Source organism: Lynx canadensis, chromosome X (assembly GCF_007474595.2).
Source record: "Lynx canadensis isolate LIC74 chromosome X, mLynCan4.pri.v2, whole genome shotgun sequence".
NCBI lineage: Eukaryota > Metazoa > Chordata > Mammalia > Carnivora > Felidae > Lynx > Lynx canadensis.
The window spans coordinates 95,635,307-95,662,563 of record NC_044321.2 but is presented as its reverse complement, the minus strand read 5'-3'; the positions used below and the strand labels follow the sequence as shown (position 1 = coordinate 95,662,563).

Here is a 27,257-nt window from a genome sequence, read left to right as displayed (position 1 = left end):
GAACTGTTTCCAAGGTTTCCTCACATTCGGTGGTGGCGCGACGGCGGGCTCTGGGATCCGAAGCAACCGAGATCTCCCTTAGCTCGCGAGAGCGCTCCCTTCTCTAGCGGCTGAGGGGACCCGGCGGCTCGGGGGACCCGGCGGCTCGGGGAACCCGGCGGCGGCGATGGCTCCGGTGTCGCGTTCGCGCAGCCCGGAGGGGGAGGCCTCGGGCTTTGGGGGGAAGCGTCGCAGTTTGTCCAAGAGCCCTAAGCCCAGCAAATCCGCCCGCTCCCCGCGGGGCCGCCGCTCCCGCTCGAGCTCTCGCTCGCACTCTTGCTCTCGGTCTGGGGACCGGAATGGTGTCAGCCATCAGCTAGGTGGCTTCAGCCAAGGGTCCCGAAACCAGTCTTACCGATCCCGCTCGCGGTCACGCTCCCGAGAGCGGCCCTCGGCGCCGCGGGGCAGCCTCTTCACTTCGGCCTCATCGACCGCGTATTATGGCGGCTACTCACGCCCCTACGGGAGCGACAAGCCGTGGCCTAGCCTTCTGGACAAGGAGAGGGAGGAGAGCCTGCGGCAAAAGTGAGTGACACGGGCACGCCTTCTCTTGCGGGAGCCCACCTGCCTCCGGAGTCGGACTTTCGGTTCGCCCCCCCCCCCCCCCGCGCCCCCTTCTGACTGTCCGCGGTTCGCTCTCTGCCTGCCTGGCGCCCGTTTCCGTCCCTTCTGTCCACCCACCACGACGCCTTTTTTCGCCCTTTTCTTCCCTTCGGTTTTCACCCCTCCCCGCGGCCCCTTCATTCAGCGCCCTGGTGTCTCCTACCTCTGGCTCCTGGCGTGCAGCGCTGCTGTGCAGAGCCTCAGACCTAACGGGATTACAGTATTTACTTGGTTTTGTCATTATTACGTGTAAAGCATGCTTTTTTTTTTTTTTCTTTTGTAAATGTTTACTTCTGAGCCGGAGAGAGAGAGAGAGAGGGAGCGCGCGCGGGCGCGAGTGGAGGGAGGGGCAGAGACTGGGAGAAAGAGGACCTGAACGGGGCTCCGTGCGGGCTGACGGCAGGCGGCGGGCTGCGTGGGGCTCGAACTCGCGAGCGGAGCCGAAGCCTTAACGGACTGAGCCATCCAGGTGCCCCCGTGGAGCGGGCTTTCATTTGGCACTGGGTTGAGCTCATGGAATAGAACGGCCCCGTTTTGTTGATCACAAAGTTAGCAGAGTGCCTAGCACTTTGTAGGCGCAGAACCATTGCTCGTTGAATGATGGGACGGGTTGGAGGTGATAACGGGATGTGGAAGCGGAAACGTTTGGCGGAGAGGTGGGAAAGCTTTGAGGTCAAAGAGTTTATCTCGGAGAGGAGAAAAACCTCTGAGACTGAGACGATTGCATGTAGGGAAAGTGATCGGCGGAACTGTTGATTAGGCTACAGTGAAAAGGGTCTTGTTAAACGGTTTCTAGTTTGGCCATGAAAAACGGGGTCAGGGCGAAATCAAGTGTCCTCTCAGGAGAGTGAGTATTGGAGAGGGAAAGTGAATCGTTTGAGAAAGAGAAAGGAAAAAAGGTTATAATTATTGCTGTGTAAGCCTTCATAGCTGATGCTTATTGACTGTTAAGTTATGCCAGGCACTATATTAAGTGCTTTACCTGTACTGTGTTGGAAAAGAAATTGAAAAGTTTCACAGGCATTGAGGAGGAGGTTAAGGTTCCGACCGCGGGGAGAGGTCTCCATAGATCTTTTTCTTCCAAGAATGGGAAGTAATAAAGCATTGATGAAGAGGACAGGCTCCAGGATCAGACTGCCTGAGTTTGAAGCTCTGCTTTATTATTATTATTATTATTATTATTATTATTATTAACTTTGATTATCTTTATAAGCAGTGTTCCCTTTTATCCACACACATTTTGGGGTTTTTTTAAATTATTATTGAAGCCCCGTTTTGCTGCTTAATAGTTGTGTGACCTTGAGCACGTTTCTTAACTTCCCTGAGCTTTATTTCTTAACCATTTAAAAAAGGATAAAATTAGTGCCAAGGCTTTTAGAGTTGTTGTAATGATTTAGTGCCTGGAACCTAATAAATAGTCGTTGAGTGTTAGGTCTTAGAGTTTCCTGCATGGAAGCAGAAACGATACAAACAGTACTGACTTAGGTTGGAGACCTACCTCTCCAAATTAAATTTGTCAGCAAGTTATCTCCTGGCTGTGTTAGTCAGAAAGCAACCAGCTTCTTACCGGACAACCCTCACCAAAAGATGTCAGAACTTCTTGGATGAAATTTGCATTTGTACACTTAGGAGATGAATAATTTATCTTAAGGGTACAGATGAAGCTGGTGGCAGTGGGGATGAGAACTTGACTGTTCGTACAGCGTGTCATTCTTCCCCCTGTATGCATATATTCCAACTTGGGTTATATATGACCCTTTTAATTTTTTTTTTAACGTTTATTCATTTCTGAGAGACAGAGTGAGCAGAGGAGGAGCAGAGAGAGAGGGAGACACAGAATCCGAAGCAGGCCCCAGGCTCTGAGCTGTCAGCACAGAGCCCGGTGCGGGGTTCAAACTCACTGACCGTGAGATCATGACTGAGCTGAAGTTGGATGCCCAACCGACTGAGCCACCCATGCGCCCCTAAGTATGACCCTTTTAGGCTGTTTCTTCAAAAGGGAAACCTGAGTCTAATTCTGCATGATTATAATACCTTTTCCCCTGAATAAAGATGTAAAAACTAGTATATTCAAGCAATCAAATCAATTTATTTTGTAAAAGTTTGTTTTTTGTCTTTTTTAACAAATGGAGTCACAAGCAGCTAAACTTTGAGGAATTGAGCCTTAGTTTTTTGGGTTTGTTTGTTTATGAGCAAAACTAAAAGGAACCACAGCATAAAAATTTTTTTCAGGGGCGCCTGGGTGGCGCAGTCGGTTAAGCGTCCGTCTTCAGCCAGGTCACGATCTCGCGGTCCGTGAGTTCGAGCCCCGCGTCGGGCTCTGGGCTGATGGCTCAGAGCCTGGAGCCTGTTTCCGATTCTGTGTCTCCCTCTCTCTCTGCCCCTCCCCCGTTCATGCTCTGTCTCTCTCTGTCCCAAAAATAAACGTTGAAAAAAAAAATTTAAAAAAAAAAAAAATTTTTTTTTCATGTCCTCCAAGAGTAGATGGAGGATATATCCCTTTTCCAAAAAGGACCTAAAGGGAAAATAGAGAAAACAAACCCCGTATCGCATTGAGGACAGTTTTAGTCAAAATAAAACTTTTCTTTCACTTTCAGAGCTCTCTTTATTTTCTACTTCTAATGCTTCATTTTTATTTTCTTTATTAATTCCTGAGTTTCTGAACATGGGTTTGATTAAATCAAAAGTAGAGACTGCTCTTTACTCTCATAAATGTGTATAAACAAAGAAGTTATTTCCAAATAGAAAGCTGTGCCACTATTGCAGAAGATGAAATGAGCAGTTAGGAGCTGTGTCATACATGAGGTAGAACAGATGCACTTGACAGTCTTTTAGGCTGTCTGGCCTGGACTCTCAGGCTCTCTATAGTCTTTACCATTTAATAGTACTGTTGAGAACATGAGATCATAAATGTTGAGTTTACACTTAATTTATTAATTTAAATTTTAAAACGTAAAGGGAAAATAGAACTTAACTGGACCCCTTTGAATTGATTATCGATTTAGGAGACAGTTTGGCCATGGAGTTAATAATTTGTATGCCTGTATCTTCTAGGAGATTAAGTGAGAGAGAGAGGATTGGAGAATTGGGAGCTCCTGAAGTATGGGGACTTTCTCCAAAGAATCCAGAACCAGAGTAAGTGACTTGAAAATATACTTTTAAACTGTAACATTTGTTTAAATCCAGAGACTATTGTAAAAATTTTTGTTAAGTGAAGAACTTTAAGTATAGCTCACATTTTTCATCTTGTGATTTATGCTATTCTACCCCTTAACATTTAAAAACATTGAACCTACCTAATGATTAAAATATGTTGTTAGTGGATCTTAACTTATTAATTGTTCTTTTTAAATTGTAATTCACGGGGGTGCTAATTTCCTATTCACAGAAGGGCTCAGTATTAAAACAAATGTGTTTATATTATCTTGAATTATTTTTTCTCAGCCTAACAGCAGATTGCATGTCACATGTTAGCCTTACAAAGGGCTTTAAAAAAAAATTTTTTTTTTATCTATTTGTGTATTTATTTATTTATTTTCAAGTTAGTTAGCATACTGTGTAGTCTTGGTTTCAGGAGTAGAACCCGGTGATTCATCACTTGCATATGACACCCAGTGCTCATCCCAACAAGTGCCCTCCTCAATGCCCATCACCCATTTACCCCACCCCCATCAACCCTCAGTTTATTCTCTTCATTTAAGAGCCTCTTATGATTTTCCTCCCTCTCTGTTTTTATCTTACTTTTCTTTCCCTTCCTCTATGATTATCTGTCAAGCTTCTCAAATTCCACTTATGAGTGAAATCATGTGATATCTGTCTTTCTAACTGACTTATTTCGTGTAACATAATACCCTCTAGTTCCATCCATGTTGTTGCAAATGGCAAGATTTCATTCTTTTCCATGGCTAAGTAGTAGTCCATTATATAAATACCACATCTTAATCCATTCATCAGTTGATGGGACATTTGGGCTCTTTCCATAATTTGGCTATTGTTGAAAGTGCTGCTATAAATGTTGGGGTGCAAGTGCCCCTTCGATTCAGCACTCCTGTGTCCATTAGATAAATTCCTAATAGTGCTATTGCTGGGTTGTAGGGTAGTTCTATTTATAATTAAAAAAATCTTTTGAACGTTTATTTTTGAGAGACAGAGTGTGAGTGGGGGGGGGGGGCACAGAGAGAGAGGGAGACACAGAATCTGAAGCAGGCTCCAGGCTCTGAGGTGTCAGCACAGAGCCCGACGTGGGGCTTGAACCCACGAATCATGAGATCATGACCTGAGCTGAAGTCGGACGCTTAACCCGCTGAGCCACGCAGGCCCCCCTCTATTTGTAATTTTTTAAAGAACCTCCACACTGTTTTTGAAAGTGGCTGCACACCAGTCTGCATTCCCACCAGCAGTGCAAGAGGGTTCCCCTTTCATCACATCCTCACCGGCATCTGTTGTTTCCTGAGTTGTTACCTTTAGCCATTCTGACAGCTGTGAGGTGATATCTCCCTGTGGTTTTGATTTGTATTTCCCTGATGATGAGTGATTTTGAGCATCTTTTCATTTGTCTGTTTGCCATCTGGATGTCTTCTTTGGAAAAATGTCTGTTCATGTCTTCTGCCCGTTTCTTCACTGGATTATTTATTTTTCGGGTGTTGAGTTTGATAAGTTCTTTTATAGATTTTAGATACTACCCTTTATCCAATATGTCATTTGCAAATATCTTCTCCTATTCCATCAGATTGCCTTTTAGTTTAGTTGATTGTCCTTTGCCGAGCAGAAGTTTTTTATCTTGATGTGGTCCCAGTATTTCATTTTTGCTTTTATTTCCCTTGCCTTCTGTGACATGTCAAGTAAGAAGTTGCTGTGGCTGAGGTCAAAGAGGTGCTGCCTGTTTTCTCCTGTAGGATTTTGATGGTTTCCTGTCTCACATTTAGGTCCTTCATCCGTTTTGAATTTATTTTGGTGTATGGTGTAAGAAAAGTGGTCCAGTTTCATTCTTCTGCATGTTGCTGTCCAGTTCTCCTGGCACCATTTGCTGAAGAGACTGTCTTTTTCCAGTTGGATACTCTTTTCTGCTTTGTTGTTTATCTGTCCTTCTCTTCTGAATGACAGCCTTGCTGGATGAAGGATTCTTGGCACATATTTTTCCTGTTCATCACATTGAATATTTCCTGCAACTCCCTCACGACCTGCCAAATCTCCATGGACAGGTCGGCTACTACCCTTATGTGTCTACCCTTGTAGGTTAAGGCCTGTTTGTCCCTAACTGCTTTCAGAATTCTCTAACTTTGTATTTTGTCAGATTGTCTATGATACGTCATGGTGTTGACCTGTTTTTGTTGATTTTGAAGGGAGTTCTCTGTGCCTCTTGGACTTGGATGCCTGTTCCCTTCCCCAGATTAGGGAAGTTCTCAGTTGTAATTTGTTCAATAAACCTTCTGCCCCTTTCTCTCACTCTTTTTCTTCTGGAACTCCTATGATAAGGATACTGTTTTGTTTTATGGAATCATTTAGCTCTCTAATTCTCCCCTTCATGATCTAGTAATTTCCTTTCCCTCTTTTTTTAGCTTCATCATTTTCTGTAATTTTATCTTCTTTTTCACCTATATTCTCCTCTACTCCTTCCATCCTCCATGTCACTGTATCTGGCTTCTTTTGCATCTCATGTATAGCATTTCATAATTCATTATAACTATTTGTTAGGTCTTTGATCTCTGCAGCAAGAGATTCTCTGCTGTCTTCTATGTTTTTTCAAGCCCAGCTATTAGTCTTAAGACTGTGATTCTAAATTCTTGTTCACATGTATTTTTTTATATATGTTTTGGGCAATTCTCTGGCTGTGATTTCTTCCTGAATTTTTTTTTTTTTTTGAGGAGGATTCTTCTGTTTTGCCATTTTGGCTAAGTTTCTGTCTTTTGCATGTTTTTAATAGCTCGTTATGTGGAAGAACTACTATATTAAAAAGGGGGTCATACACTGTCCAGGGCCTGGCATTTCACGAAGTGTTATGGAGTGTGTTGTGTGCACTCTGTTGTGTATTTCGCTGCTCTGTCCCACTGGTCAGTCCTCTGCAAAGCTCCTCCTTGCTTGTAGTGGTGGAATGTTTGGACCTTCCACCAGGTGTGTTTTCATTTGTTCATTGAAGTAACCCTGAAAAAAAAGGAAAGGGGGGGAAGCCTGATCCCATTCAAAGAGAAGAATGAAAAGGGAAAAAAACCAAGCAAAGGAAAAAAACTATAAGGCTAAATCCTGAGAAAGAGAAAGGAAATTAAAGAAGAGATAGAAAAGGTGTAGAAAGAATAGAGTGAAAATGCCGGATTAAACAAACAAAACAAAAAAGTGTGTGTGTGTGTGTGTGTGTGTGTGTGTGTGTGTGTGTGTATAAAATAAGAATTGACCAAAAACAAATCAGAAACTATGAGCCTGATTCCAAAAGAAAAAAAGGAGAGGGTAGAAGGAAAAAAAGAGAAGAAAAGAACAAACAGACAAAAACAGACAAAAAAACAGTCGTTTTGTTGGTGCCTGGGACCAGTGGCTATGATGGCCTGGAAGAGAGGCCCTCTGGTTCACCCAGTGTCAGTGTTCCTCCAGTAGATAAGCAGTCACCAGACACAGAGGGGTGGGGTTTGGTGTAAGCGGGTCTCGCCTCCCCTGGGGGCCGTTGTGCTGCTCCCTGAAGCCCCACCGTGTTGGTGTCGGGGAGAAAAATGGTGACACCCCAGTCTCTCCTCCCTAGACCCGGTGTCTTGGACCACGCTGTTCAGGCAGCCCTCACAGAGCAGCGCGGGCGGTCAGCTTGTCCTGCTCCACAGTCTCCCGCTCCTCCTAGGCGCTCGGCTGCGGTTCAAAACCCGATGTCTTGAAGAATCCCGCGCCACACGGTCCCTGTTCCGGTGTAGTGCCATTCAGCCCTGCCAGTAAAACGCCTTTGGCTGGCGCCTGCCGGGTCTTTTGCTCTTAGGGAGGCAATAAACCCTCTTCTCACGGTACTCGAGGAAGGGGACTGTTCTCTCCCGGTGCGCCCCTGGGATGACTACAGCACTTCGGGGCCGGCTCCTTCCCCTCCAGGTGCGTGCACACGGCTCCGGCTTCACTCCGGAAAAAGTCGGGCACTTTTGAAACCTCTGAGTTTCAGCTCCTAAGCCTGTTTGCAGAATAGAAACTGGCACTCGCCGTATTTCTCATTCCCGAGTCCATGGTCCGGAGAGGTTTCACAGCCCCTCTCTCTTTCTCTCCCTTTTGTCTCTCCACAGAAGGGGTTCCCTCCCCTCCATGCCTGTGCCATTTTGTCTCCCCCAATTCACATACACGCACCTTGATCCTGCCAAGCTGTCTCTCTCCACCCGTGGAGAGCCTTCTGCCACTCCACAGATTGATTTCCTGGGTGTTCCAAGTGATCTGACCTCAATACAGCTGTGTTTGAAGGATGAAGAAAATCCTGGTCCCCCTGCTTCTCCCTCAGTGTATTTATTTATTTTTTTAAAGAGAGAGTGAGCAGCGGATGGGCAGAGAGAGGGAGAGAAAGAACCCCAAGCAGGCTCTGCACTGGATATGCAGAGCCTGATGTGGGGCTCGAACTCACCAACCAGGAGCTCATGACCTGAGCCGAAATCAAGAGTTGTACACTAAACTTACTGAGTCACCCAGGTGCCCTAAGAGGGATTTTTTTTAATGTTTATTTATTGGGGGGGGGGGGCAGAGAGAGAGAGAGAGAGAGAGAGAGAGAGAATCCCAAGCAGACTCTGTGCTGTCAGTGCAGAGCCCACCATGGGGCTCAAACTCCTTTAACTGTGAGTTCAGGACCTGAGCCAAAATCAAGAATTGGATGCTTAACCCACTGAGCCACCCAAGTGCCCACAAAGAAATTTTTTTTGAGGTACAATTGACAAACAACATGGATGGTGGAGTCTTTAGAGTTTTCTGTATGTAATATGTCTTTTGCAAATAGTGACAGTTTTACTTCTTCTTTACCAGTTTGGATGCCTTTTATTTCTTTTTCTTGTCTTCTGGCCAGGACTTCCAGTATTATGTTGAATAAAAGTGGTGGGAGTAGGCATCCTTGTCTTGCTCTTGATCTTAGGGTGAAGCTTTCAGCTTTTTCACTGTCGAGTATGAGGTTAGCTGTGGGTTTGTCGTATCTGGCCTTTCTTAATTTGAGGTATTTTTTCTCTATATCCACTTTGCTGAGAGTTTGTATCTTATTTGGATGTTGAATTTTGTCAGATGGTGTTTCAGCATCTATTGAAATGATCATATGATTTTTATCCTTTATTTTGTTAATGTGGTATATCCACATTGATTTCTGGATATTGAATTATCCTTGCAATTCTGGAATAATTCCTACTTGAGTGTGGTGTATGATCTTTTTAATGTAGTATAAAATTTGGTTTCCTAATATTTTGTTGCAGACTTTTGCATCTATATATACGTGCATCAGTGATATTGGCTTCTAATTTTTTTTGTTTGTGGTGTCTTTGGCTTTGGTATCAGGTAATGCTGGCCTTGTAGTAAGTCGGTGAGTGAGTGAGTTTGTTCTTCAGTTTTTTAGAATTAAGAAAGATAGGTATTATCTCATTAAATAACTGGTAGAATTTACCTGTGAAGCCATTTGGTCCTGGAGTTTCTTTTGTTGAAAGTTTTTTTATTAATGATTCAATTTCATTAGTAGTAATCAGTCTGTATTGTAATCTTCCTCATTTGGACAATTGTTATATTTCTAGAAATTTATCTGTTTCTTCTAGTTTGTTCCATTTGTCGGCATGTAATTGTTCTTAGTAGTGTCATGATTATTTTTGTATTTCTGTAGTATTGGTTGTAACTTATCCTCTTTCATTTCTTATTTTATTTATATGGGCACTCCCTTTTCTTCATCCTGAGTCTGGCTAAAGGTTTTATCAATTTTATCTTTTCAAAGAACCAACTTTTAGTTTCAGTGGTATTTTCTATTGTTTTTTGGGGGGGTGTCTGTGTTTCATTTATTTTTACTCTGATCTTTTTTTAAAAAATGCTTATTTATTTATTTTGAGAGAGAGAGAGAGAGAGAGAGCATGCGCACACACGTGTGTGCTTTCACTTGGAGGAGAGGCAGAGAGAGAGAATCCCAAGCAGGCACTGTGACAGGGCTCAATATCCTAAATCATGAGATCATGACCTGAGCCAAAATCAAGAGTCAGATGCTTAACCGACTGACCTTTATTATTTCCTTCCTTCTACTAACCTTGGGCTTTGTTCTTTTTCTAGTTCCTTTAGGTGTAAGATTACATTGTTTATTTGATATTTTTCTTGGTTCTTGAGTTGGGCCTGTATCACTATAACCTTCTCTCTTAGAACTCCTTTTGCTGCATCCCATAGATTTTGTACTGTTGAGTTTCCATTTTTAATTTCCTCTTTGATTTCTTCATTGATCCATTGGTTGTTTAATTCCAAGTTGTTTTGCCTTTATGTGTTTGTGTATTTCCAGCCTTTTTTTTTAAGTGTATTTATTTTTGAGAGAGAGAGAGAGAGAGTGCGCAAGCAAGAGGAGGGGCAGACGGAGGGGAACAGAGGATCTGAAACAGGCTCTGCGCTGACAACAGATTGCCCGATGTGGGGCTCAAACTCATGAACTGCAAGATCATGATCTAAGCTGAAGTCGGACATTTAACCGACGGAACCACCCTGGTACCCCTCCAGCTTTCTTCTTATAATTGATTTCTAATTTCATACTGTTGTGTTCCAAAAAGATGCTTGATATGATTTCAGTCTTTTTAAAATTATCAAGATTTGTCTTGTGGCCTAACATGGGATCAATCCTGGAGACTGTTCCATGTGTACTTGAAAAGAATCTGTTTTCTGCTGTTTTTGGATATATATGTTTCTGTATATATATGTTAAGTCCATGTAGTCTAATGTGTTATTCAAGGCCACTGTTTCCTTATTGATTTTCTGTCTGAATGATTTATCCAGTGATGTAAGCGGGGTGTCAAGGTCCCCTACTATTATTCTATTACTGTCAGTTTCTCCCTTCACGTCCATTAATACTTGGTTTATGTATTTAGGTGCTTCTATGTTGGGTGCATGGATATTTACAAGTTTTATGTCTTCTTGTTGGATCGATCCCTTTATCATTATGTAATGTCCTTCTTTGTCTCTTTTTATAGAATTTGTTTTCCAGTCTATTTTGTCTGATATAACTATTGCTACCCCAGCTTGTTGTTGTTGTCATTTGTGTGGAATATCTTTTTCCATCCCTTCACTTTCAGTCTGTATGTCTCTGAAGTGAGTCTCTTGTAGGCAGCATCTCCTGTTTTTTTAAATCTATTCAGCCACCCTATGTGTTTTAATTGGAGCATTTAATAAATTTACATTTAATGTAATTATTGATAGGTATGGACTTATTGCCATTTTGTTGACTTTTTCCTGATTATTTTTGTAGCTCTTCTCTGTTCCTTTCTTCTCTTGCTCTCTTCCTTTCTTTTTCTCATGATCTCTTCCCTTGAGATTTGGTGACTTTCCTTAGTGTTATGTTTGTATTCTTTCATTGGTTGTGTATCTGTTTTAGGTATTTGGTCGGTGGTTACCATGAGGTTCATATATAATGTCTTAGGTATATAGTAATCTATTTTAAGTTGATGCCCACTTAAGTTCAAATGCATTCTAAAAGAACTACATCCCCCCGCAAATTTTTGTTTTGATATCATATTTTACATCTCATTATTTTGTTTCCATTGACTAATTATTGTAGGTCTAGCTGATTTTACTACTTTTGTCTTTTAACCTTCATACTAGCTATGTAGGTGGTTGATCCTCTACCTTTAATATATGTTTACCTTTACCAATGAGATTTTTCCTTTCATAATTTTCTTACTTCTAGTTATGATTTTCTGTTCTACTTAAAGAAGTCCCATTAACATTTCTTGTAAGGCTGGTTTGGTATTGATGAGCTCCTTTAGCTTTTGCTTGTCTGGGAAACTCCTTATTTTTCCTTCACTTCTAAGCAAGAACCTTGCTGAGTAGAGTAATCTTGGCTGTAAGTTTTTTCCTTTCAGCACTTTGAATATATCATGCCATTCTCTTCTGATCTATAAAGTTTCTACTGAAACCACCTTATGGGCTTCCGGTTCTTATGGTTCTTTGGTATATAACTGGTTGTTTTCCTTTTGCTACTTTTAAGATTCTCTCTTTATCTCGAACTGTTGACACTGACTATAACGTGTCTTGGTGTAAGTCTCTTTGGATTCATCTTTTCTTTTTTTTAATGTATTAACATTTTTTAATGTTTATTTATTTTGAGAGAGAGGGGGGCAGAGGGGCAGAGAGAGAAAATCCCAGGCAGACTCCATGCCCTCAGCACAGAGCCTGATGCAGGGCTTGAACCCACAAACCATGAGATCATGGCCTGAGCCAAAATCAAGAGTTGGACACTTAACCAACTGAGCCACCCAGGCATCCCTCTTTTTTTTTTTTAATGTTTTTTAATTTATTTTGAGGGGTGGCAGAGAGAGAGAAAGAATCCCAAGCAGGCTCCGTGCTGCCAGCGCAGAGCCTGACAGGGGGCTTGATCTCACAACTGTGAAATCAGGACCTGAGCTGCTATCAATAGGCGTGGGGCACCTGGGTAGCTCAGTCGGTGAAGTGTCAGACTCTGGGTTTCAGCTCAAGTCATGATCTCATGGTTCATGAGTTCGAGCCCCGCATCAGGCTCTGCACTGACAGCAGAGTCTGCTTGAGATTCTCTCTTTCCCCCTTCTGCCCCTCCCCGCTTATGCTGTGTCTATCTCTCTCAAACAAGTGAATAAACTTTAAAAAAATGAAGTTTATTTATTTTGATAGAGTGAGAAAGAGCAGGAGAGGGGCAGAGAGGGAGAGACAGAAACCCAAGCAGACTCCACGCTACCAGCAAGGAACCTGATGTAGGGCTCAGACCCATAAATCGTGAGATTGTGACCTGAGCCGAGATCAAGAATCAGACACCCAACTGACTAAGCTACCCAAGCGCCCCCCAAGGTTTTTGTTTAATGTTTATTTTTGAGGAGGAAGAGGGACAGAGAGAGAGGGGACAGAGGATCCAACAAAGCAGGCCCTATGCTGACAGCAGACAGCCTGATGTAGGGCTTGAACTCGTGAACCGTGTGGTCATGACCCAAGCCAAATTCAGACGCTTAACTGACTAAGCCACCTAGGCTCCCCCCAATATTTTATTTTTAAGAAATGTTTACACCCAGGGGCACCTGGGTGGCTCAGTCGGTTAAGCATCTGACTTCGGCTCCGGTCATGATCTCGTGGTTCATGAGTTCAAGCCCCACGTCAGGCTCTGTGCTGACAGCTCAGAGCCTGGAGCCTGTTTCAGATTCTGTTTCTCCCTCTCACTCTGCCCCTCCCCCACTCATGCTTTGTCTCTGTGTCTCTCAAAAATGAATAAGTGTTTAAAAAAATTTAAAAAAAAATGTTTACACCCAGCATGGGGCTCAAACTTACAATGGCGAGATCACAACTCTCATGCTCAACCAGCTGAGCCAGCCAGGTGCCCCTAGTTAGTTTTCTTGTATTAAATAGTACCTGGGAGCACCTAGGTGGCTCAGTTGGTTGAGTGTCTGACTTTGGCTCAGATCATGCTCTCACAGTTCGTGAGTTCAACCCCCTTGTTGGGCTCGCTGCTGTCAGCACAGAGCCCACTTCATATCCTCTGTTCCCCTCTCTCTGCCCCTTCCCTGCTTGCATGTGTGCTCGCTCTCTCTCTCTCTCTCTCTCTCTCTCAAAAATAAAAATAAAATTAAAAAATACAATATCTGAAGGCCTAATTATTTTTTTCCTTATTTTTTTCCCCTTTGGTGCTGTTCATGAGGTTCTTCTTCCCTCTCCTCTATCTGTGTCTACTTTGAGTTGAAACAATGTGCTTGACAGGTAAACTTGTATTCTGTGACAGTGATAGCATTATTATCTGAAACTTGTTCTTATAGATACCTTGGAAAATGGTCAAAGAATCTGAACTGAAAGAATGAGTTGGAAAGAACCCTAAAAATAATTTCCAGGCAATACCTAAATTATTCCAGATGTGATCTTCAGATTAAAAGATTATATGATAAGGGCACCTGGGTAGCTCATTTGGTTAAGCATATGACTCTTGAGTTTGGCTCAGGTCATGATCTCACAGTTCGTGGGATTGAGCCCCAAGTCAGGCTCTGCACTGACAGTGTGGAGCCTGCTTGGGATCCTCTCTCTCTCTCTCTCTCTCTCTCTCTCTCTCTCTCTCTGCCCCTCCCATGCTCTCATGCTCTCTCTTTATATGTCTGTCACTCTCTCAAAATAAATAAACTTTAAAAAAAATTTTTTTTAATGTTTTTTATTTATTTTTGAGGCAGAGAGAGACAGAGCATGAGCAAGGGAGGGGCAGAGAGAGAGGGAGACACAGAATCCCAAGCAGGCTCCAGGCTCTGAGCTGTCAGCACAGAGCCCGATGTGGGCCTCAAACTCACGGAGTGTGAGATCATGACCTGAGCTGAACTCGGACGCTTAACTGACTGAGCCACCCAGGCGCCCCAAATAAAACTTTTTTAAAAAGATTATATGGTATGAAAACTTCTCTTCTAAACTATTATAGAATTTTAATATATTCATTTTCAGAATTATCTACAATAGAATTAAATCTCTGTGTCTTGTAGTGTGTTAGGTTCTAATTGCTCTGGGGAGACAGAACGGTTGCTGTTCTACCATATGTCCTTTATACACTGAGATTAAAATCATGAAGTCTTCCTTTAGCCTTCCTGTCTCTAGTTTTTTCCATCTTTCCTTATGGTTCCATACATTTGCCCTGTGATTTCTTCTGAAAATATAAATCGTACATATTGCTTTCAGTTTGAATAGTGTTTTGTAAACTCTAAAGCATTATGCAAATGTAAGTGATTATTATATTATTTTGAATGTGATAGACCCTCAAACTATACCCTTACCAAGTTATTTCAGTGTTTGCTTTTAATGGTTCTTGGACAATCAGTGTCATTACTGAAAAATTTTTTTTATTTCTTATTTTGACAGAGAGAGAGATAGAGAGTGAGCAGGATAGGGGCAGAGAGGGAGAGAGAGAGAATCTCAAACAGGCTCCCTGTTGTTAGCACAGAGCCCGATGCAGACTCAAACTCATGAACTGTGAGATCATGACCTGAACCGAAACCAACAGTCAGACGCTTAATGGACTGAGCCACCCAGGCGCCCCCAAAATTTTTAATTCCATATTTTTATATTCCTCATTTTATCACTTTTCTGATTCTTATAACCATCTTCTTTAAATTCAGCTCTGATGAACACACACCAGTAGAGGATGATGAGCCAAAGAAAAGCACTACTTCAGCTTCTACTTCAGAAGGTATTTTTAAAATACAGAGCTTTTTAATTGAGAAGTTGAAAAAAGTGTTTATAAATAGCTGAATATACTTCGCTTTTACTCAAATGGCCTATCATTTGTTCTTTATCAGTATTTCAAATACAATAAAATTGATAATCATAATATTTAGAAGTTAATTTTATGTCCGTGTTTTATATAGAAGAAAAGAAGAAGAAGAAGAAGAGGAAGTCTAGTCATTCAAAAGAAAGGTCCAAGAAAAAGAGAAAGAAAAAATCATCTAAAAGAAAACACAAGAAGTATTCTGACAGCGACAGTGACTCTGACTCTGAAACGGACTCCAGTGGTAAGAAGGCCGGCATCGCTCTGCAAGCCTGGCTTCACGACTCATTCTACTTAGAATTTATTTCCGAAGAAGGTTCTTAAACGCAATAACGGCAGCCAAGAGTTGTGGAACACTCGCTGCCTCCGTGCCAGGCACCCTGCCTAGCGCTCGGTGTTCGTTGTCGCTGCTTGCCCCGCGGGGTAACTGTAGAATGTGTCCTAGAGCCGGGGACGCGGGGCCCAGAGCAGCTGGTAAGCACTGCACTCAGGGTCGCACAGCTGGGATTCAAGCCTGAGCAGCATGGCTCCCAACTGGCTGTGTGTGGCTGCACAAGGCGTGTGGCAGCGAACCGGGGCGAGGTTGGGCTGGGAGACGTGTGGCAGCGAGCAAGCCATAGGGCCGCATCGGCCCCGAGGAGCGGCCCTTGTGTGTCATCCTCACACTCGGTGGGCACCTCGGTGCCATTTTCAAAAAGGCACATCATAGGGGCGCCTGGGGGGCTCAGTCGGTTAAGTGTCTGACTTCGGCCCAGGTCATGATCTCGCAGTTCGTGAGTTCGAGCCCCGCGTCCGGCTCTGCGCTAATAGCTCGGAGCCCGGAGCCTGCTTCAGATTCCGTGTCTCCTTCTCTCTCTGCCCCTCCTCCGCTCACACTCCATCTCTCTCTCTCTCTGTCTCTCAAAAATAAATAAACATTAAAAAAATTAAAAATAAATAAATAAATAAAAAGGCACATCATAAAGGACCCTTTCGGGCCAGCAGCTGGTTTATGGAAGACACCCCCTGTGGGGTGGTGCCTCTCAAAAAGCCACCTTTTTGTGTCCTCTCCTGGCTGATGATTGGCAGAGGGTGCCACCTCTGGGGACACATGACATGAAGGTGTCTTTTCCTCTGATGTCACCTGGGTTTCCTGGCCCCCGTTGTCACTGTTCTTCCTTGCTGCTGGAAGAGCGAACTTTCTTAGAGCACAAGTGTGAGCGTGTCTGTCCCCTGCTTACAATCCTTCAGTGGCTCTCTGTGGCCTTCAGGGTAAAGTTTGGACCCTGCTGGCTCCCTGTCTAATCACACGTGCCCTGTCACTCTTGCAGCGTCCTCTGTAGCCTGAGACGTGCTTTCCGTCTCCTCAGTAGTCCGTGTTCTTTCTCTCGCTTCTGTTACTTGGTACAGAAGTCCATCTGCCTGTGATGCCAGTCTCTCCCTGCATGCGGCGTGCCTTCCTCACTTCAACAGCGGGCATGCAGTGCTTTTGTAATAAAACTGACTTTAAAAAGAACTAGCTTGGGGCATCTGGGAGGCTCAGTCGGTTGAGTGTCCAACTTTGGCTCAGGTCATGATCTCGCGGTTTGTGAGTTTGGGCCCCACATTGGGCTCTCTGCTGTCAGTACGGAGCCTGCTTTGGATCTTCTGTCCTCCTCTCTCTGCCCCTCCTCTGCTTGCACTTTTTCTCTCTCAAAAAATAAATAAATGTTAAAAAAAAAAAACTGATGGGACACCCGGGTGGCTCAGTCGGTTAAGCTTCTGACTTCGGCTCAAGTCATGACCTCACGGTTCGTGGGATTAGTATTTTGACATTTGCTTTAAATATCATCTTTTTTGTTGAGATATTCAAAGTAAAGTAGAAATATCATACTGCCACCCTAAAGATTTCTGTGTACATCTCTAAAAAATGACATTTTCCTACTTATCACCCTACTGTTATCTCACACAGTGAAGTTAATAATAACACCTCTATCACTGAAGGCTTAGTATGACTTTAATTCCTGTATCCCTGGTGCCTAGCACATATTTTGATCAGTAGCAATAAATTTTTGAATTGATAAATTTCTCTGTAACAGCAAATAGGGCAGCAATAGGATATTTAATCAAAATTACTAGGGTTTTAGAGTTAAGTTTTTGTTTTTAATTAAAATATGCTTTAATTTGCAGATGAAGATACAAAAAGAAGAGGAAAGAAAGCCAAGAAAAAGGAAAAGAAGAAGAAACACAGATCGTCAGTTTTTCTCTTCAATTTTTATCATGGAGAAGTTAAAATATATATAAAATTACATAAAGTTATAAGTAAATAATGATAAATAAAATAGTATAATGATACCCTGTATAATCATCACCTAGCTGAACAATTTCAACTCTTTGGCAGTCTCCACTGCCCACCCCCCATTATTTCAGAACCAATCCCAGGTGTCATTTTGTCCATAATCTAGCATGTTTCTCTAAAAGATAGAGAAAATCATAACTACAGAGCTGTTATCATGCCTAAGAAATTTAGCAATAATTCCTCAATTCTCAGCAGATTTTTATTACAGTGTATTCAAATCCGGGTCTAAATAATGCCCATAGGGGCACCTGGGTGGCTCAGTTGGTTAAGCATCCACCTTCGGCTCAGGTCATGATCTCATAGCTGGTGGGTTAAGCCCCGCGTCAGGCTCTGTGTTGACAGCTCAGAGCCTGGAACCTGCTTCAGATTCTGTCTCTGTCTCTCTGCTGCTCCCCCGCTCATGCACTCACTCTCACTCTCTCTCTCTTTCTCTCAAATATAAAATAGAAAAAATAGAAGATAAATAAATAAATGCATGATGCCCATAAATTGTGATTATTGATATGTCTCTTATATCTCTTTAAATCAATTGATTCCCCTTCCATTTTTGTTCTTGCCGTTTACTTTTTAAAAAACCAAATCATTTACCTGTAGAGTTTCCTATAGTATGGGTTTTGCTGATTGTACTTTTAAGTATTTATTTTGAGAGAGAGAGCACAAACACAAGCCTGGGAGGGAGCAAGAGAATCCCAAGCAGGCTCCAAGCTCAGTTTGGATGGAGCCTGACATGGGGCTTGATCTCACAAACCATGAGATCATGACTTGAGCCGAGATCAAGAGTTGGACACTTGACCAACTGAGCCACCCAGGTGCCCCTGATTCTGTTTTTTAAAATTCTTCTTATTTTTAAAGACTTTATTTTTAAGTAATTTCTATAGCCAGTGTGGGGCTCAAACTCATGACCCTGAGATCAAGAGTCACATGCTCCATTGACTGAGCCAGCCAGACACCCCTGATTATATTTTTAATTGTGTGCTTTGTAACATGTTCTCTGTCCTCTGTATTTCATATATTTTGATAGTAAGGTCTAGAGACTTGATAAGGTTCAGATTTGAGTCTTTGGCACACATACTTCATAGGTGGTGCATACTTCATCAGGAGGCAGATAATGTCTGATTGTCTATTTTTGTCCTAATAGCCATGGATGGTCATTGCCTAGATCCCTTATTTCATTAGGGATTGCAAAGTGGTGATAGTATAATTCTGGCTTTCTTAGGTAGAATAATTTTATAAGAGAAATCAACCCTCATCAACTATTTGGTTGCCCTGAAGTACAGTTTGTATAGTAAAGGCAAGATAATTACTTTTTTAAAAAACTTTTTTTGTTTTATGAATTTTCAAATTAATGATTTGGACTTTTTTAGTATCATTATGAACCCAAGGATTCAGACATATCTGACGTATTTTAATCCATTACACTTCAAATTATTGATGCTCAAATTGGTAAGAGCTGGTTTTTAAACCGCTTTGTTATCTTTCTACAACATGAGAACTGTATTTCATTGTTCCCTTGAGGGATCTTTTTTATAGTGAAACATGATTTGGTTAAATAAGTTAAGATTTTTTAATTAAAATTCTCTAAAAATTTTAATGAGCTGAAAATTTAAATATTTTTATCAGTCTTTCATTGCCTTAAAAAATGAGATTCCCTTTAATGTGGGGCTATTAATTGTATTTGTATAAAATTATAATCATTACAGGAAGAAATATAAGAAAAAGAAGTCTAAGAAGAATAGAAAAGATTCCAGTGATTCAAGCTCTAAAGATTCCCAAGAAGAGTTTCTGGAGAATCCCTGGAAGGATCGATCAAGTAGGTTCTTCTGGTAGACTTTGACTCAGAACAGATAAAAAACATTAAATTAACATGGGGTGCCTGGATGGCTCAGTCGTGATCTCACATTTGTGAGATCGAATCCCATGTCAGTCAGTCGTGAGATCGAGCCCTGTGTTGGGCTGCTCCATGCCCAACATGATTAAGATTCTCTCCCTGTCTTTCTACCCCTTCCCTGCTCATGCACGCATGCGTTCTCTCTCTCTCCAAAAAAAAAAAAAAACAAAAAACAAAAAAAACATTAAATTAACTGATTAGTCAAAATGTGAATCTGTTTCTGAACATCTTTTCCTGCAGAGCCTGAAGAACCCTCAGACTTAATTGGCCCAGAGGCTCCGAAAACACTTGCCTCTCAGGATGATAAACCTTTGAAGTAAGTAACTGTGTACTTAAAATAACTAAAGTCCCTTCATCAAAGTATGGCCCTAACTTACCTTTCCAACCCTATCACCCTCTACTCCTTTATTTACACCCCAGGTTCCAAGTGAGCGGAACTAAAACTTCCTTCATTTACTGTGCACTTTCCCACGTCATGCCTTGTTTACCTTGTGCTTCCCCCAACATGCCTTCCCTTTTTTTCCCAGCCCTAGTTTCTTTACTACTTCCAATTTCTTCCTGTCAAAATCCTTACCATCTTTTAAAACCCCTTTCAAAAGGAGGGATCATGTGCTGATTCCCAGTACCTTCCCTCCACAAGTAGATGTGATTCCTACCCTTCTTTAACCCTTTCGTCCTCAAAGTATTTTCTGTTTCTTTTGTGTGTTGTTTCATGTGTTCTACCTTGTATTGCAGTTATGTCCTTGTTGGGATGTAAATTCCACAAGAACAGAAATTATTTTTGTATTCTAAGCTTTGAGTTTAATTGTGTATTTAAGATGCAGTCAATGAATTGAATGAAGGGATGGTAGTTTTTATTTTATTTTATTATTTTTTTAATATATCAAATTTATTGTCAAACTGGTTTGCATACAACACCCAGTGCTCATCCCAACAGGTGCCCTCCTCAATACCCATCACCCACCCTCCCCTCCCTCCCACCCCCCATCAACCCTCAGTTTGTTCTCAGTTTTTAAGAGTCTCTTATGCTTTGGCTCTCTCCGGGATGGTAGTTTTTAAAGTCCCCTCAAATAAAAGTTAATAGATAATAGTTACTGGATAGCATTATTACTGGCTATAAGCCTAAAAAGTATGTTAATTTGAGATATTTCTTTTTTTTTTCTTCAAAGGGAAAGAAGGGAAAAGGAATTAGCTGGGGGCAGGAGCTGTAAAGGCAGTGCTTATAGACATAAATTGATCCATAATTGTAAACCATGAATCTGTACTCACTCATTTCAGTTCTTTTGTTCTTCCAAAGCATGTCTTTATTTCTGGGTTAGTTATGTAGATCAGAGTGCAATGTTCACTAATTAAAGTAATTCACATTGGGCTTCCCAGCCTGCTGCTGCCCAGCAACTGTTATTTTTGTGCTGTTTTCTGAGAGATGTTTTTGTGCTCTCTTTAGATGATGAGTTTTTTATAATGAACTTTTCTGAATTCTGAATTACTTTGTAGCTATGGCCATGCACTGTTGCCTGGTGAGGGTGCAGCTATGGCTGAATACGTAAAAGCTGGGAAACGTATCCCAAGAAGAGGTGAAATTGGCTTGACAAGTGAAGAAATTGCATCATTCGAATGCTCGGGTTATGTAATGAGTGGTAGCAGGTAAGTTATTGGCATCGAGGTCAGTTTCCATGGTTAGATCTTTTCCTTTCTCACTATCATAATTGTATTTTGGTAATTGATTTTCATTAAGTGATCATTCCTAATGAAAAGTAGAGTATACATTTTGGTTTAATACTGGTTTTATTTGGTTTACATAAACCGTTTTGGTTTAATACTGGTTTTATTTGGTTTATATAGTACTGGTTTTACTGGTTTATTGGTATAAACATGGTTGTCTAAAGTTGCAACTATGTGTGCAACTCAGCCTCAAAATCAGCTCTCTCTCCAACTTCAAAGAATCAGTCTTTCCAGTGTCCTTTCCTAGTTTGTATTTTGGTACAGATAGTTTTGTTTTCTAGAGGATATAATTAATTCAGTCACTTAACACTGCTCCATGAAGAATGTGGCATTCTGGTAGGAGGAAATCATTTTCGTGAGACAGTGTTTCCTGTTTTCTGAGTTTGCCTCTAGTTCTCTGTAGAGTCAGAGGATGTGGAGTCTCTAATTCTCTGTGGACTCTGAGAATGAAGAGCAGAAAACGATTATGACAGACATCAGGTTCAGCATAGGGAAATGAAAATAAAATTATGGAAGAAAAAGCAAAGTACGAAGAAGAATGATTAGAGTGAACTAACAGGGCATCAGTACCAAGATCAACCTGAATTTTGGATTTTTAAAAACTTTATAAACTTTTAAAAATAGTTAAATATTTTAAAATAAAGTTGGAGGCAAATATTTGCAGAACACCTGAAGCTACTCCAGAATCTTGGAATTCTGAGGACTAGCACAGTATGACAGAAAGAAATGAGTCATAAGCATTGGAAAGGAGGATATAACTGTCATTTTTTGTGAATGATATGACTTTTTTTTCCATAGAAAATCCTTAAGAATCCAGATGGTTCTAAATAATAGGAGGGTTTAATAAATGGTTCAATGTAAGGTTAATACATAAAAATGAATTGCATTTCTATGTACCAGGAAACAATTAGAGAATGTAATTAAATAAAAAGAAACCAACATTATAATAGTATCAGAGAATATTAAGGATTTAGGAATAAATGTTAACAAAAGATGTCTAAGACATCTATAGAGAAAACTATAAAACATTATTAAGAGACATTAAAGAGGAAGGTATTATATAAAGTTGTCAGTTCTTCCCAAACTGATCTGTAGATTCAGTACAGTTCTAGTCAAAATCACAACAGAGTTTTATGTGAAACTTAATGTTTTATAAGTTAGACTAGAGGGCTGAGAATAGCCCAGTCACCTTTGAAGAAGCAGAACAGGAAGATAAGATGTGCCATCCCAGATATGAGGACTTAAGAAATTTACAGAACTTTAGAAAGCACAGGGGAACAAATGAATTGTTCAGTGGAATAAAATACAGAGCCCAGAGGCAGAGCCATACATGTGTGGAACTTAAGTTATATGAAAGAGATGGTATGTCAAATCATTGGGGAAAGAAAGAACTGTCAGTAAATGGAGCAGGAGAAAAATGGTTATCCGTTTGGAAAAAGATGAAAGTAGAACCCTGCATCACCATATTTAAAAATCAGTGCAGGGGCACCTGGGTGGCTCAGTTTGCTGAGCGTCCGACTCTTGCTTTCAGCTCAGGTCATGATCTCACAGTTTGCAGGATGTAGCCCCGTGTCAGCTTTGTGCTGACAGCATGGAGCATGCTTGGGTTCTCTCTTACCCTCCCTCCCTATGTCTGTCTCTCTCTCTTTCTCTCTCCCTCTCTCTCTCTCTCTCTCTCTCTCTCTCTCAAAAATAAATAAATAAACTTTTTAAAAAGTGCAGCTAAAGGACTTAAATGTCAAAACAACTTTTAACACTCTTAGTATAAAATATGAGTAGATATCTAATAGATCTTGGGGTGGGAAAGTGTTTCTTAAACATAAAATAAAATAGTGATAAATTTGCCTAGGTTAAAAGTAACAACTTTTGTTCATCAAAAGACACCACTTAAGGAAAAAGACAAGTTTCAAGCTGGGACAAGATCTTACAACTGATAGTATTGAGAATATTTAAATACCTATAAACAACCCAAAAGAAAAATGGGAAAATGACACAAACAAGCATTTGTTAGAAGAAGAAAAATATATGGCTTACACATACATAAAAAGATGTTCATTATCATTGGAAACAGACATCAAGAACATACCGAAATACCATTTTACATCTATTTGATAGACAAAAGTTCAAAGTTCTAACAATACCAAGCATTGGAGAAGATGTGGATCTACAGGATCTCTTAAATATTGCTAGTGGTAATATAAATTGGTACCACCACTTTGGAAAAGTCTCCTATCATCTTGGGAAGTTGAACATTCATATATTTTATGACCTAACAACTCTATTCCTAGATACCCAAGAGAACATCTTTCCCATGTACTAGGAGACGGGTACATAGATGTTTTATAGCATTGTTCACATAGCACTTTGTGTTCCAAATAAACTCATTGTACCCTGAGCGACCTTGAATACATTGTCATCTCCTTGTCTTTCCATCCTGCTGCTCCCCCACCTTCACACTAACCTGAAATGGTTCTCCCCTTTTCCTTACTCAGTTTTCTCTATTTTTCTAGACATAGCTCAAGCCTGATCCCAAACCGATTGTGTAGGGTTGGTTTACATATACATAAAAGAGTTTCTTGAAGTTTTCTCTCTAAGCAAGGAGACCTTTTGAAAATGATACAATAGTTTCCCTCAGCCCCGGCCCCCCATGTTCCTTATTTGGCCCTTGTGCTAAATCCCTTCTTTTCTTTGAGCTGCTGCTGGATTCTAAGGAAGTTATTAAATCCACTCACGAAATTCCTCAAATTCTATTGTAGTATTAGACCTGGTTCTTTTGATTGTGTGATAAATTAGAACCCTGAGGAAGTTCCACCTGATCGATGACAAGTTAAATCTTTCTTCTGTCTTACTGTCAGTTCCCCAAAGGTAAATTCCACATATCACATAGGAAGTTTAATAGTTTGCTAGTTTTGGTTGTTTTTACGCCCTTAGTATTTGAAGTTGATAACCTTCGTGATGTTGACAGAGCATCAGATCATTATTTGAATACTACAAATGAATCAAAGGACACATCGGCAGATAAAATGAATGATCTTTTGAAAATCCGACCCATGACCAAAACAATTTCTGTCGGTCAGTTTTTTAACTAGGCCTCTCTGTATTAAGACAGGATTAGTGGGGAAGTACTATAAGAATAATTACTGAGAAATTAAGCCAAAAATAAAATTATCTCCAGGCATCGCCGAATGGAGGCCGTGCGACTGCGGAAAGAGAACCAGATCTATAGTGCTGATGAGAAGAGAGCCCTGGCGTCCTTTAACCAAGAAGAGAGGCGAAAGAGAGAAAACAAGATTCTGGCCAGTTTTCGAGAGATGGTATACCGAAAAACTAAAGGGAAAGATGACAAATAAGGATTTTCTGATTGTTCAGCAGACATTTTTAACAACAAAAAAAAGTCTGGGTTCCACATATACATACAAAAAGATTATTATGATCTGAAAAATGAAAAAGCTTTACAGTGCTACTGTGCCTTCTATTTAATTCTTTTAGTCCTTCAATAAAAAGCTGCTTATTGATATAATTTTAGCAAGATCTTTAGGTTATTTTTGGATTGACCGTAATAACTTTCTGGTTTAAAAATCCAAATTACGAATGAGATCATACTGTATTCGGGGAGGTGGCATTGAGAGGAAGTGTCAATAAGACAAGAAACTTAACTCTCACACCATGGGCCAGTGCTACTCTTAGCTCTACATCGTGCCCACCCTCCACCCTTACCCCTACCCCCACTGCAGCTGAACTTGTGGGAAATTAATCACTTCTCTCTGTTGAATGTGTTATAAATGGTCTTGATAGAAACATACGGGAGGCCACTTGTGTTAATAAGATGAAGGCATTGCTGAAAAGAGGAAACCTGGAATTTGAAAATTGACCTGTATAATACATAGTCCGCCCTGGAAATAATGTATTTTGTTTTCAGTCCCTACCTCTCTATCCCCAAATCCAACAAACAAGCCAAAAAGCAAACTAACCCACAGACGTACTGAGTTGAAGACGTGAACATTAGTGTTTTAAATTCTTAAAGGTTTACTTAAAAATGGTTCTTCCGAGTATAAAATGTTAGGAAGTCTACTGTTGTGCCAGTGTGAGTACATTATTTCCATCTAAGTTGTGCTTAGGTCATTATTTGAATACTGGAAATGAATGGGAGTCCACTGCAGTTAGGAGTTTCATAGGAAAAAATTTAATGAAGTATTGTTTTTAACATCGTTGTTTCGTAAGGATGAAGCTAAAATGATAGTAAACGTATTTTAAGTCTGTCCTTTGTGTAATAAGCATATTTTATTTTAAACATTGTTAAACCTTTCAGTTTATTTTTTACATCTGTCATTCAGTTTAACTTTGTATAGAACTCCTCACTTTATCACTTTTTATGGCTACTGTTGACTTTTAAGTTTGGGAGAAATGGAAAATTCTGGGACTAGTTCACGATCTTTTTCTTCCGTTATTTTGTTCAGTTTGAGTTGTTAGGTCACAAGAGTGAAGGGGAAAGGGGACAAGGGAAGTTTTGGCTGTTTTTGTTAAGTTTGTTTTGAGCTGTGTTGTTATGTGTCTAGGATAAATCTAAATTACCTGGGGGATGGGGAAGTTCTAACTCTGAGCTTATAAAATGCCCTTTCTCCTTGTAATAGTTGAAAGTGTTTTTTTCCAAAGTTTTAAAATAAGGCAGTCGTATTTCAAAGTATAGATGAAAAGTTTTACTATCTAACATATATTCTAGGAAAGTGTCTACCTTTAACCCACAGCTGAACCATTTGGCGTGTAGCAACATTTATGACCCCTGAATCTGAAGTGATTTCTGTTTATCGTTGTTGCCGCTGCCTAACCTAGTAAATCTCTTACTTCCAAAAGACAAAAGGAAACTAAGTTTCCAAATTTATGAGTTGTTAATCCATTTACTTCCTGTGTAATAAAACCGAAATTTATAATCCCAACTCAAGAATTTTGTTCTCTAAGAACATTATTTTTTATTACTGGTTCCTAGAGACTGAATGAGTTGTCACTCTTATTTTCAGTAGGCAAGGTAGCTTAAATGCAACAGCTCTGATCTAGGATTATTGTAGATTTTTATTGGATTCTCCTGTCTCCTCCACAGACTAGATAGTCAACAAATGCTTGTTGACTAAATGAAAAAAATATATTTATGTATTTCAGAACTTTTCATTTCTTTCACCAGGGGTTTGTTCAGGAAAGATCTACCAAAGAACAGCTTCAGTAGCGTATTCTTTGGGGAAAAGGAGGGGAGAAGAAAAGGGCTAAAAGTATTTTATTTTGAGCTCATGAGAGTTACTGCTTCAAACTGTGCTTAGTCATCTGAGCCATAAATCAAATAGGAGGGGTGTTGTGTTTGAAATTTATGTTTTATTCTTCAGGGAGACTTATCTAGTTTTCCACCTCCTTGCCTGTTGTTCTGATCAGATCTTCCCTCCTTTTGTATCTGTTGCACAAATGTAAGAGTTAAAAAAAGAAGAAAAATATTACCCACAGTCTTACCACATCAATTGCCTTTAGTATTCTGTGTTCCCTTCCAGTGCTTATCTACGTAAATACGTATTCTGACGTACTTGTAAGTAATCACCTGTAATGCTATCTTGTCTTTGGTGTTTTAAAACTTTACAGCCAGGTAAGACAGCCTCATAGGGATGGTAAGAACAAGTGATGATCTGGTGTTAGGCTGGGAAGAAGACAAAGTAAGGGTGGCTATCGAACATTCCCTGTTTTATTGCCTCCTGTCCTCAGGCCACCCTGTTACCGTCACAGTTGTGATGCTGTATTGCGGTAGGCGGCATGCCCGGTTTCAGAGTTTCCGAATGTATTATTTAACTTACTCACTTAAGTGAAGGAAGGGGTCTGTGAGTAGGGAAATATTATGAGCTGTAGAACTACCACCACTTTTCTTTTCCCCAGTTATGCCCATAAAGAGGTATGTGTGCACTAGAGAATTGGGCTCATATGGGGGAACAAGCAGCCAAGTGTCCATCTCCGTTTAGTCTGACAGGTGAATTTTACAAATCTCTAAACTTGGCTTCTATACCTGTTAAGACTAAGTGATACAGGTAGTGATGGGAAAAACCATTTAGAAAATGGAAAACAACTTACTGGTTACTCTGCTAATGTGATGGAAGTTGCCAAATGGAAAATGAATGAATGCAAAAAAAAAAATACAGTTGGATTGTTTGCCAAAAGTTTATTATTCAATAAACATTCTGTGGTTTGATGTGCAGTATTGTATTTTTAATACATTGTGATTAGAAATCCAATCCTAAAACATTCTATAG

The 27,257-nt window shown here is 40.6% G+C and overlaps 1 protein-coding gene across 1 annotated transcript; it reads left to right on the top strand.

The window, feature by feature from the left end:
- LOC115507371 (NFKB activating protein) lies at window positions 1-27,196 on the top strand. The gene is made up of 9 exons (XM_030305696.1): window positions 1-564; window positions 3,697-3,777; window positions 14,904-14,974; window positions 15,153-15,296; window positions 17,201-17,264; window positions 19,070-19,179; window positions 19,498-19,573; window positions 20,752-20,901; window positions 24,155-27,196. Exons 1-9 carry the CDS (start codon window positions 167-169, stop codon window positions 24,327-24,329), a joined length of 1,269 nt encoding a protein of 422 aa, XP_030161556.1. The 5' UTR covers window positions 1-166; the 3' UTR covers window positions 24,330-27,196.
- Window positions 27,197-27,257: the final 61 nt, after the last annotated feature.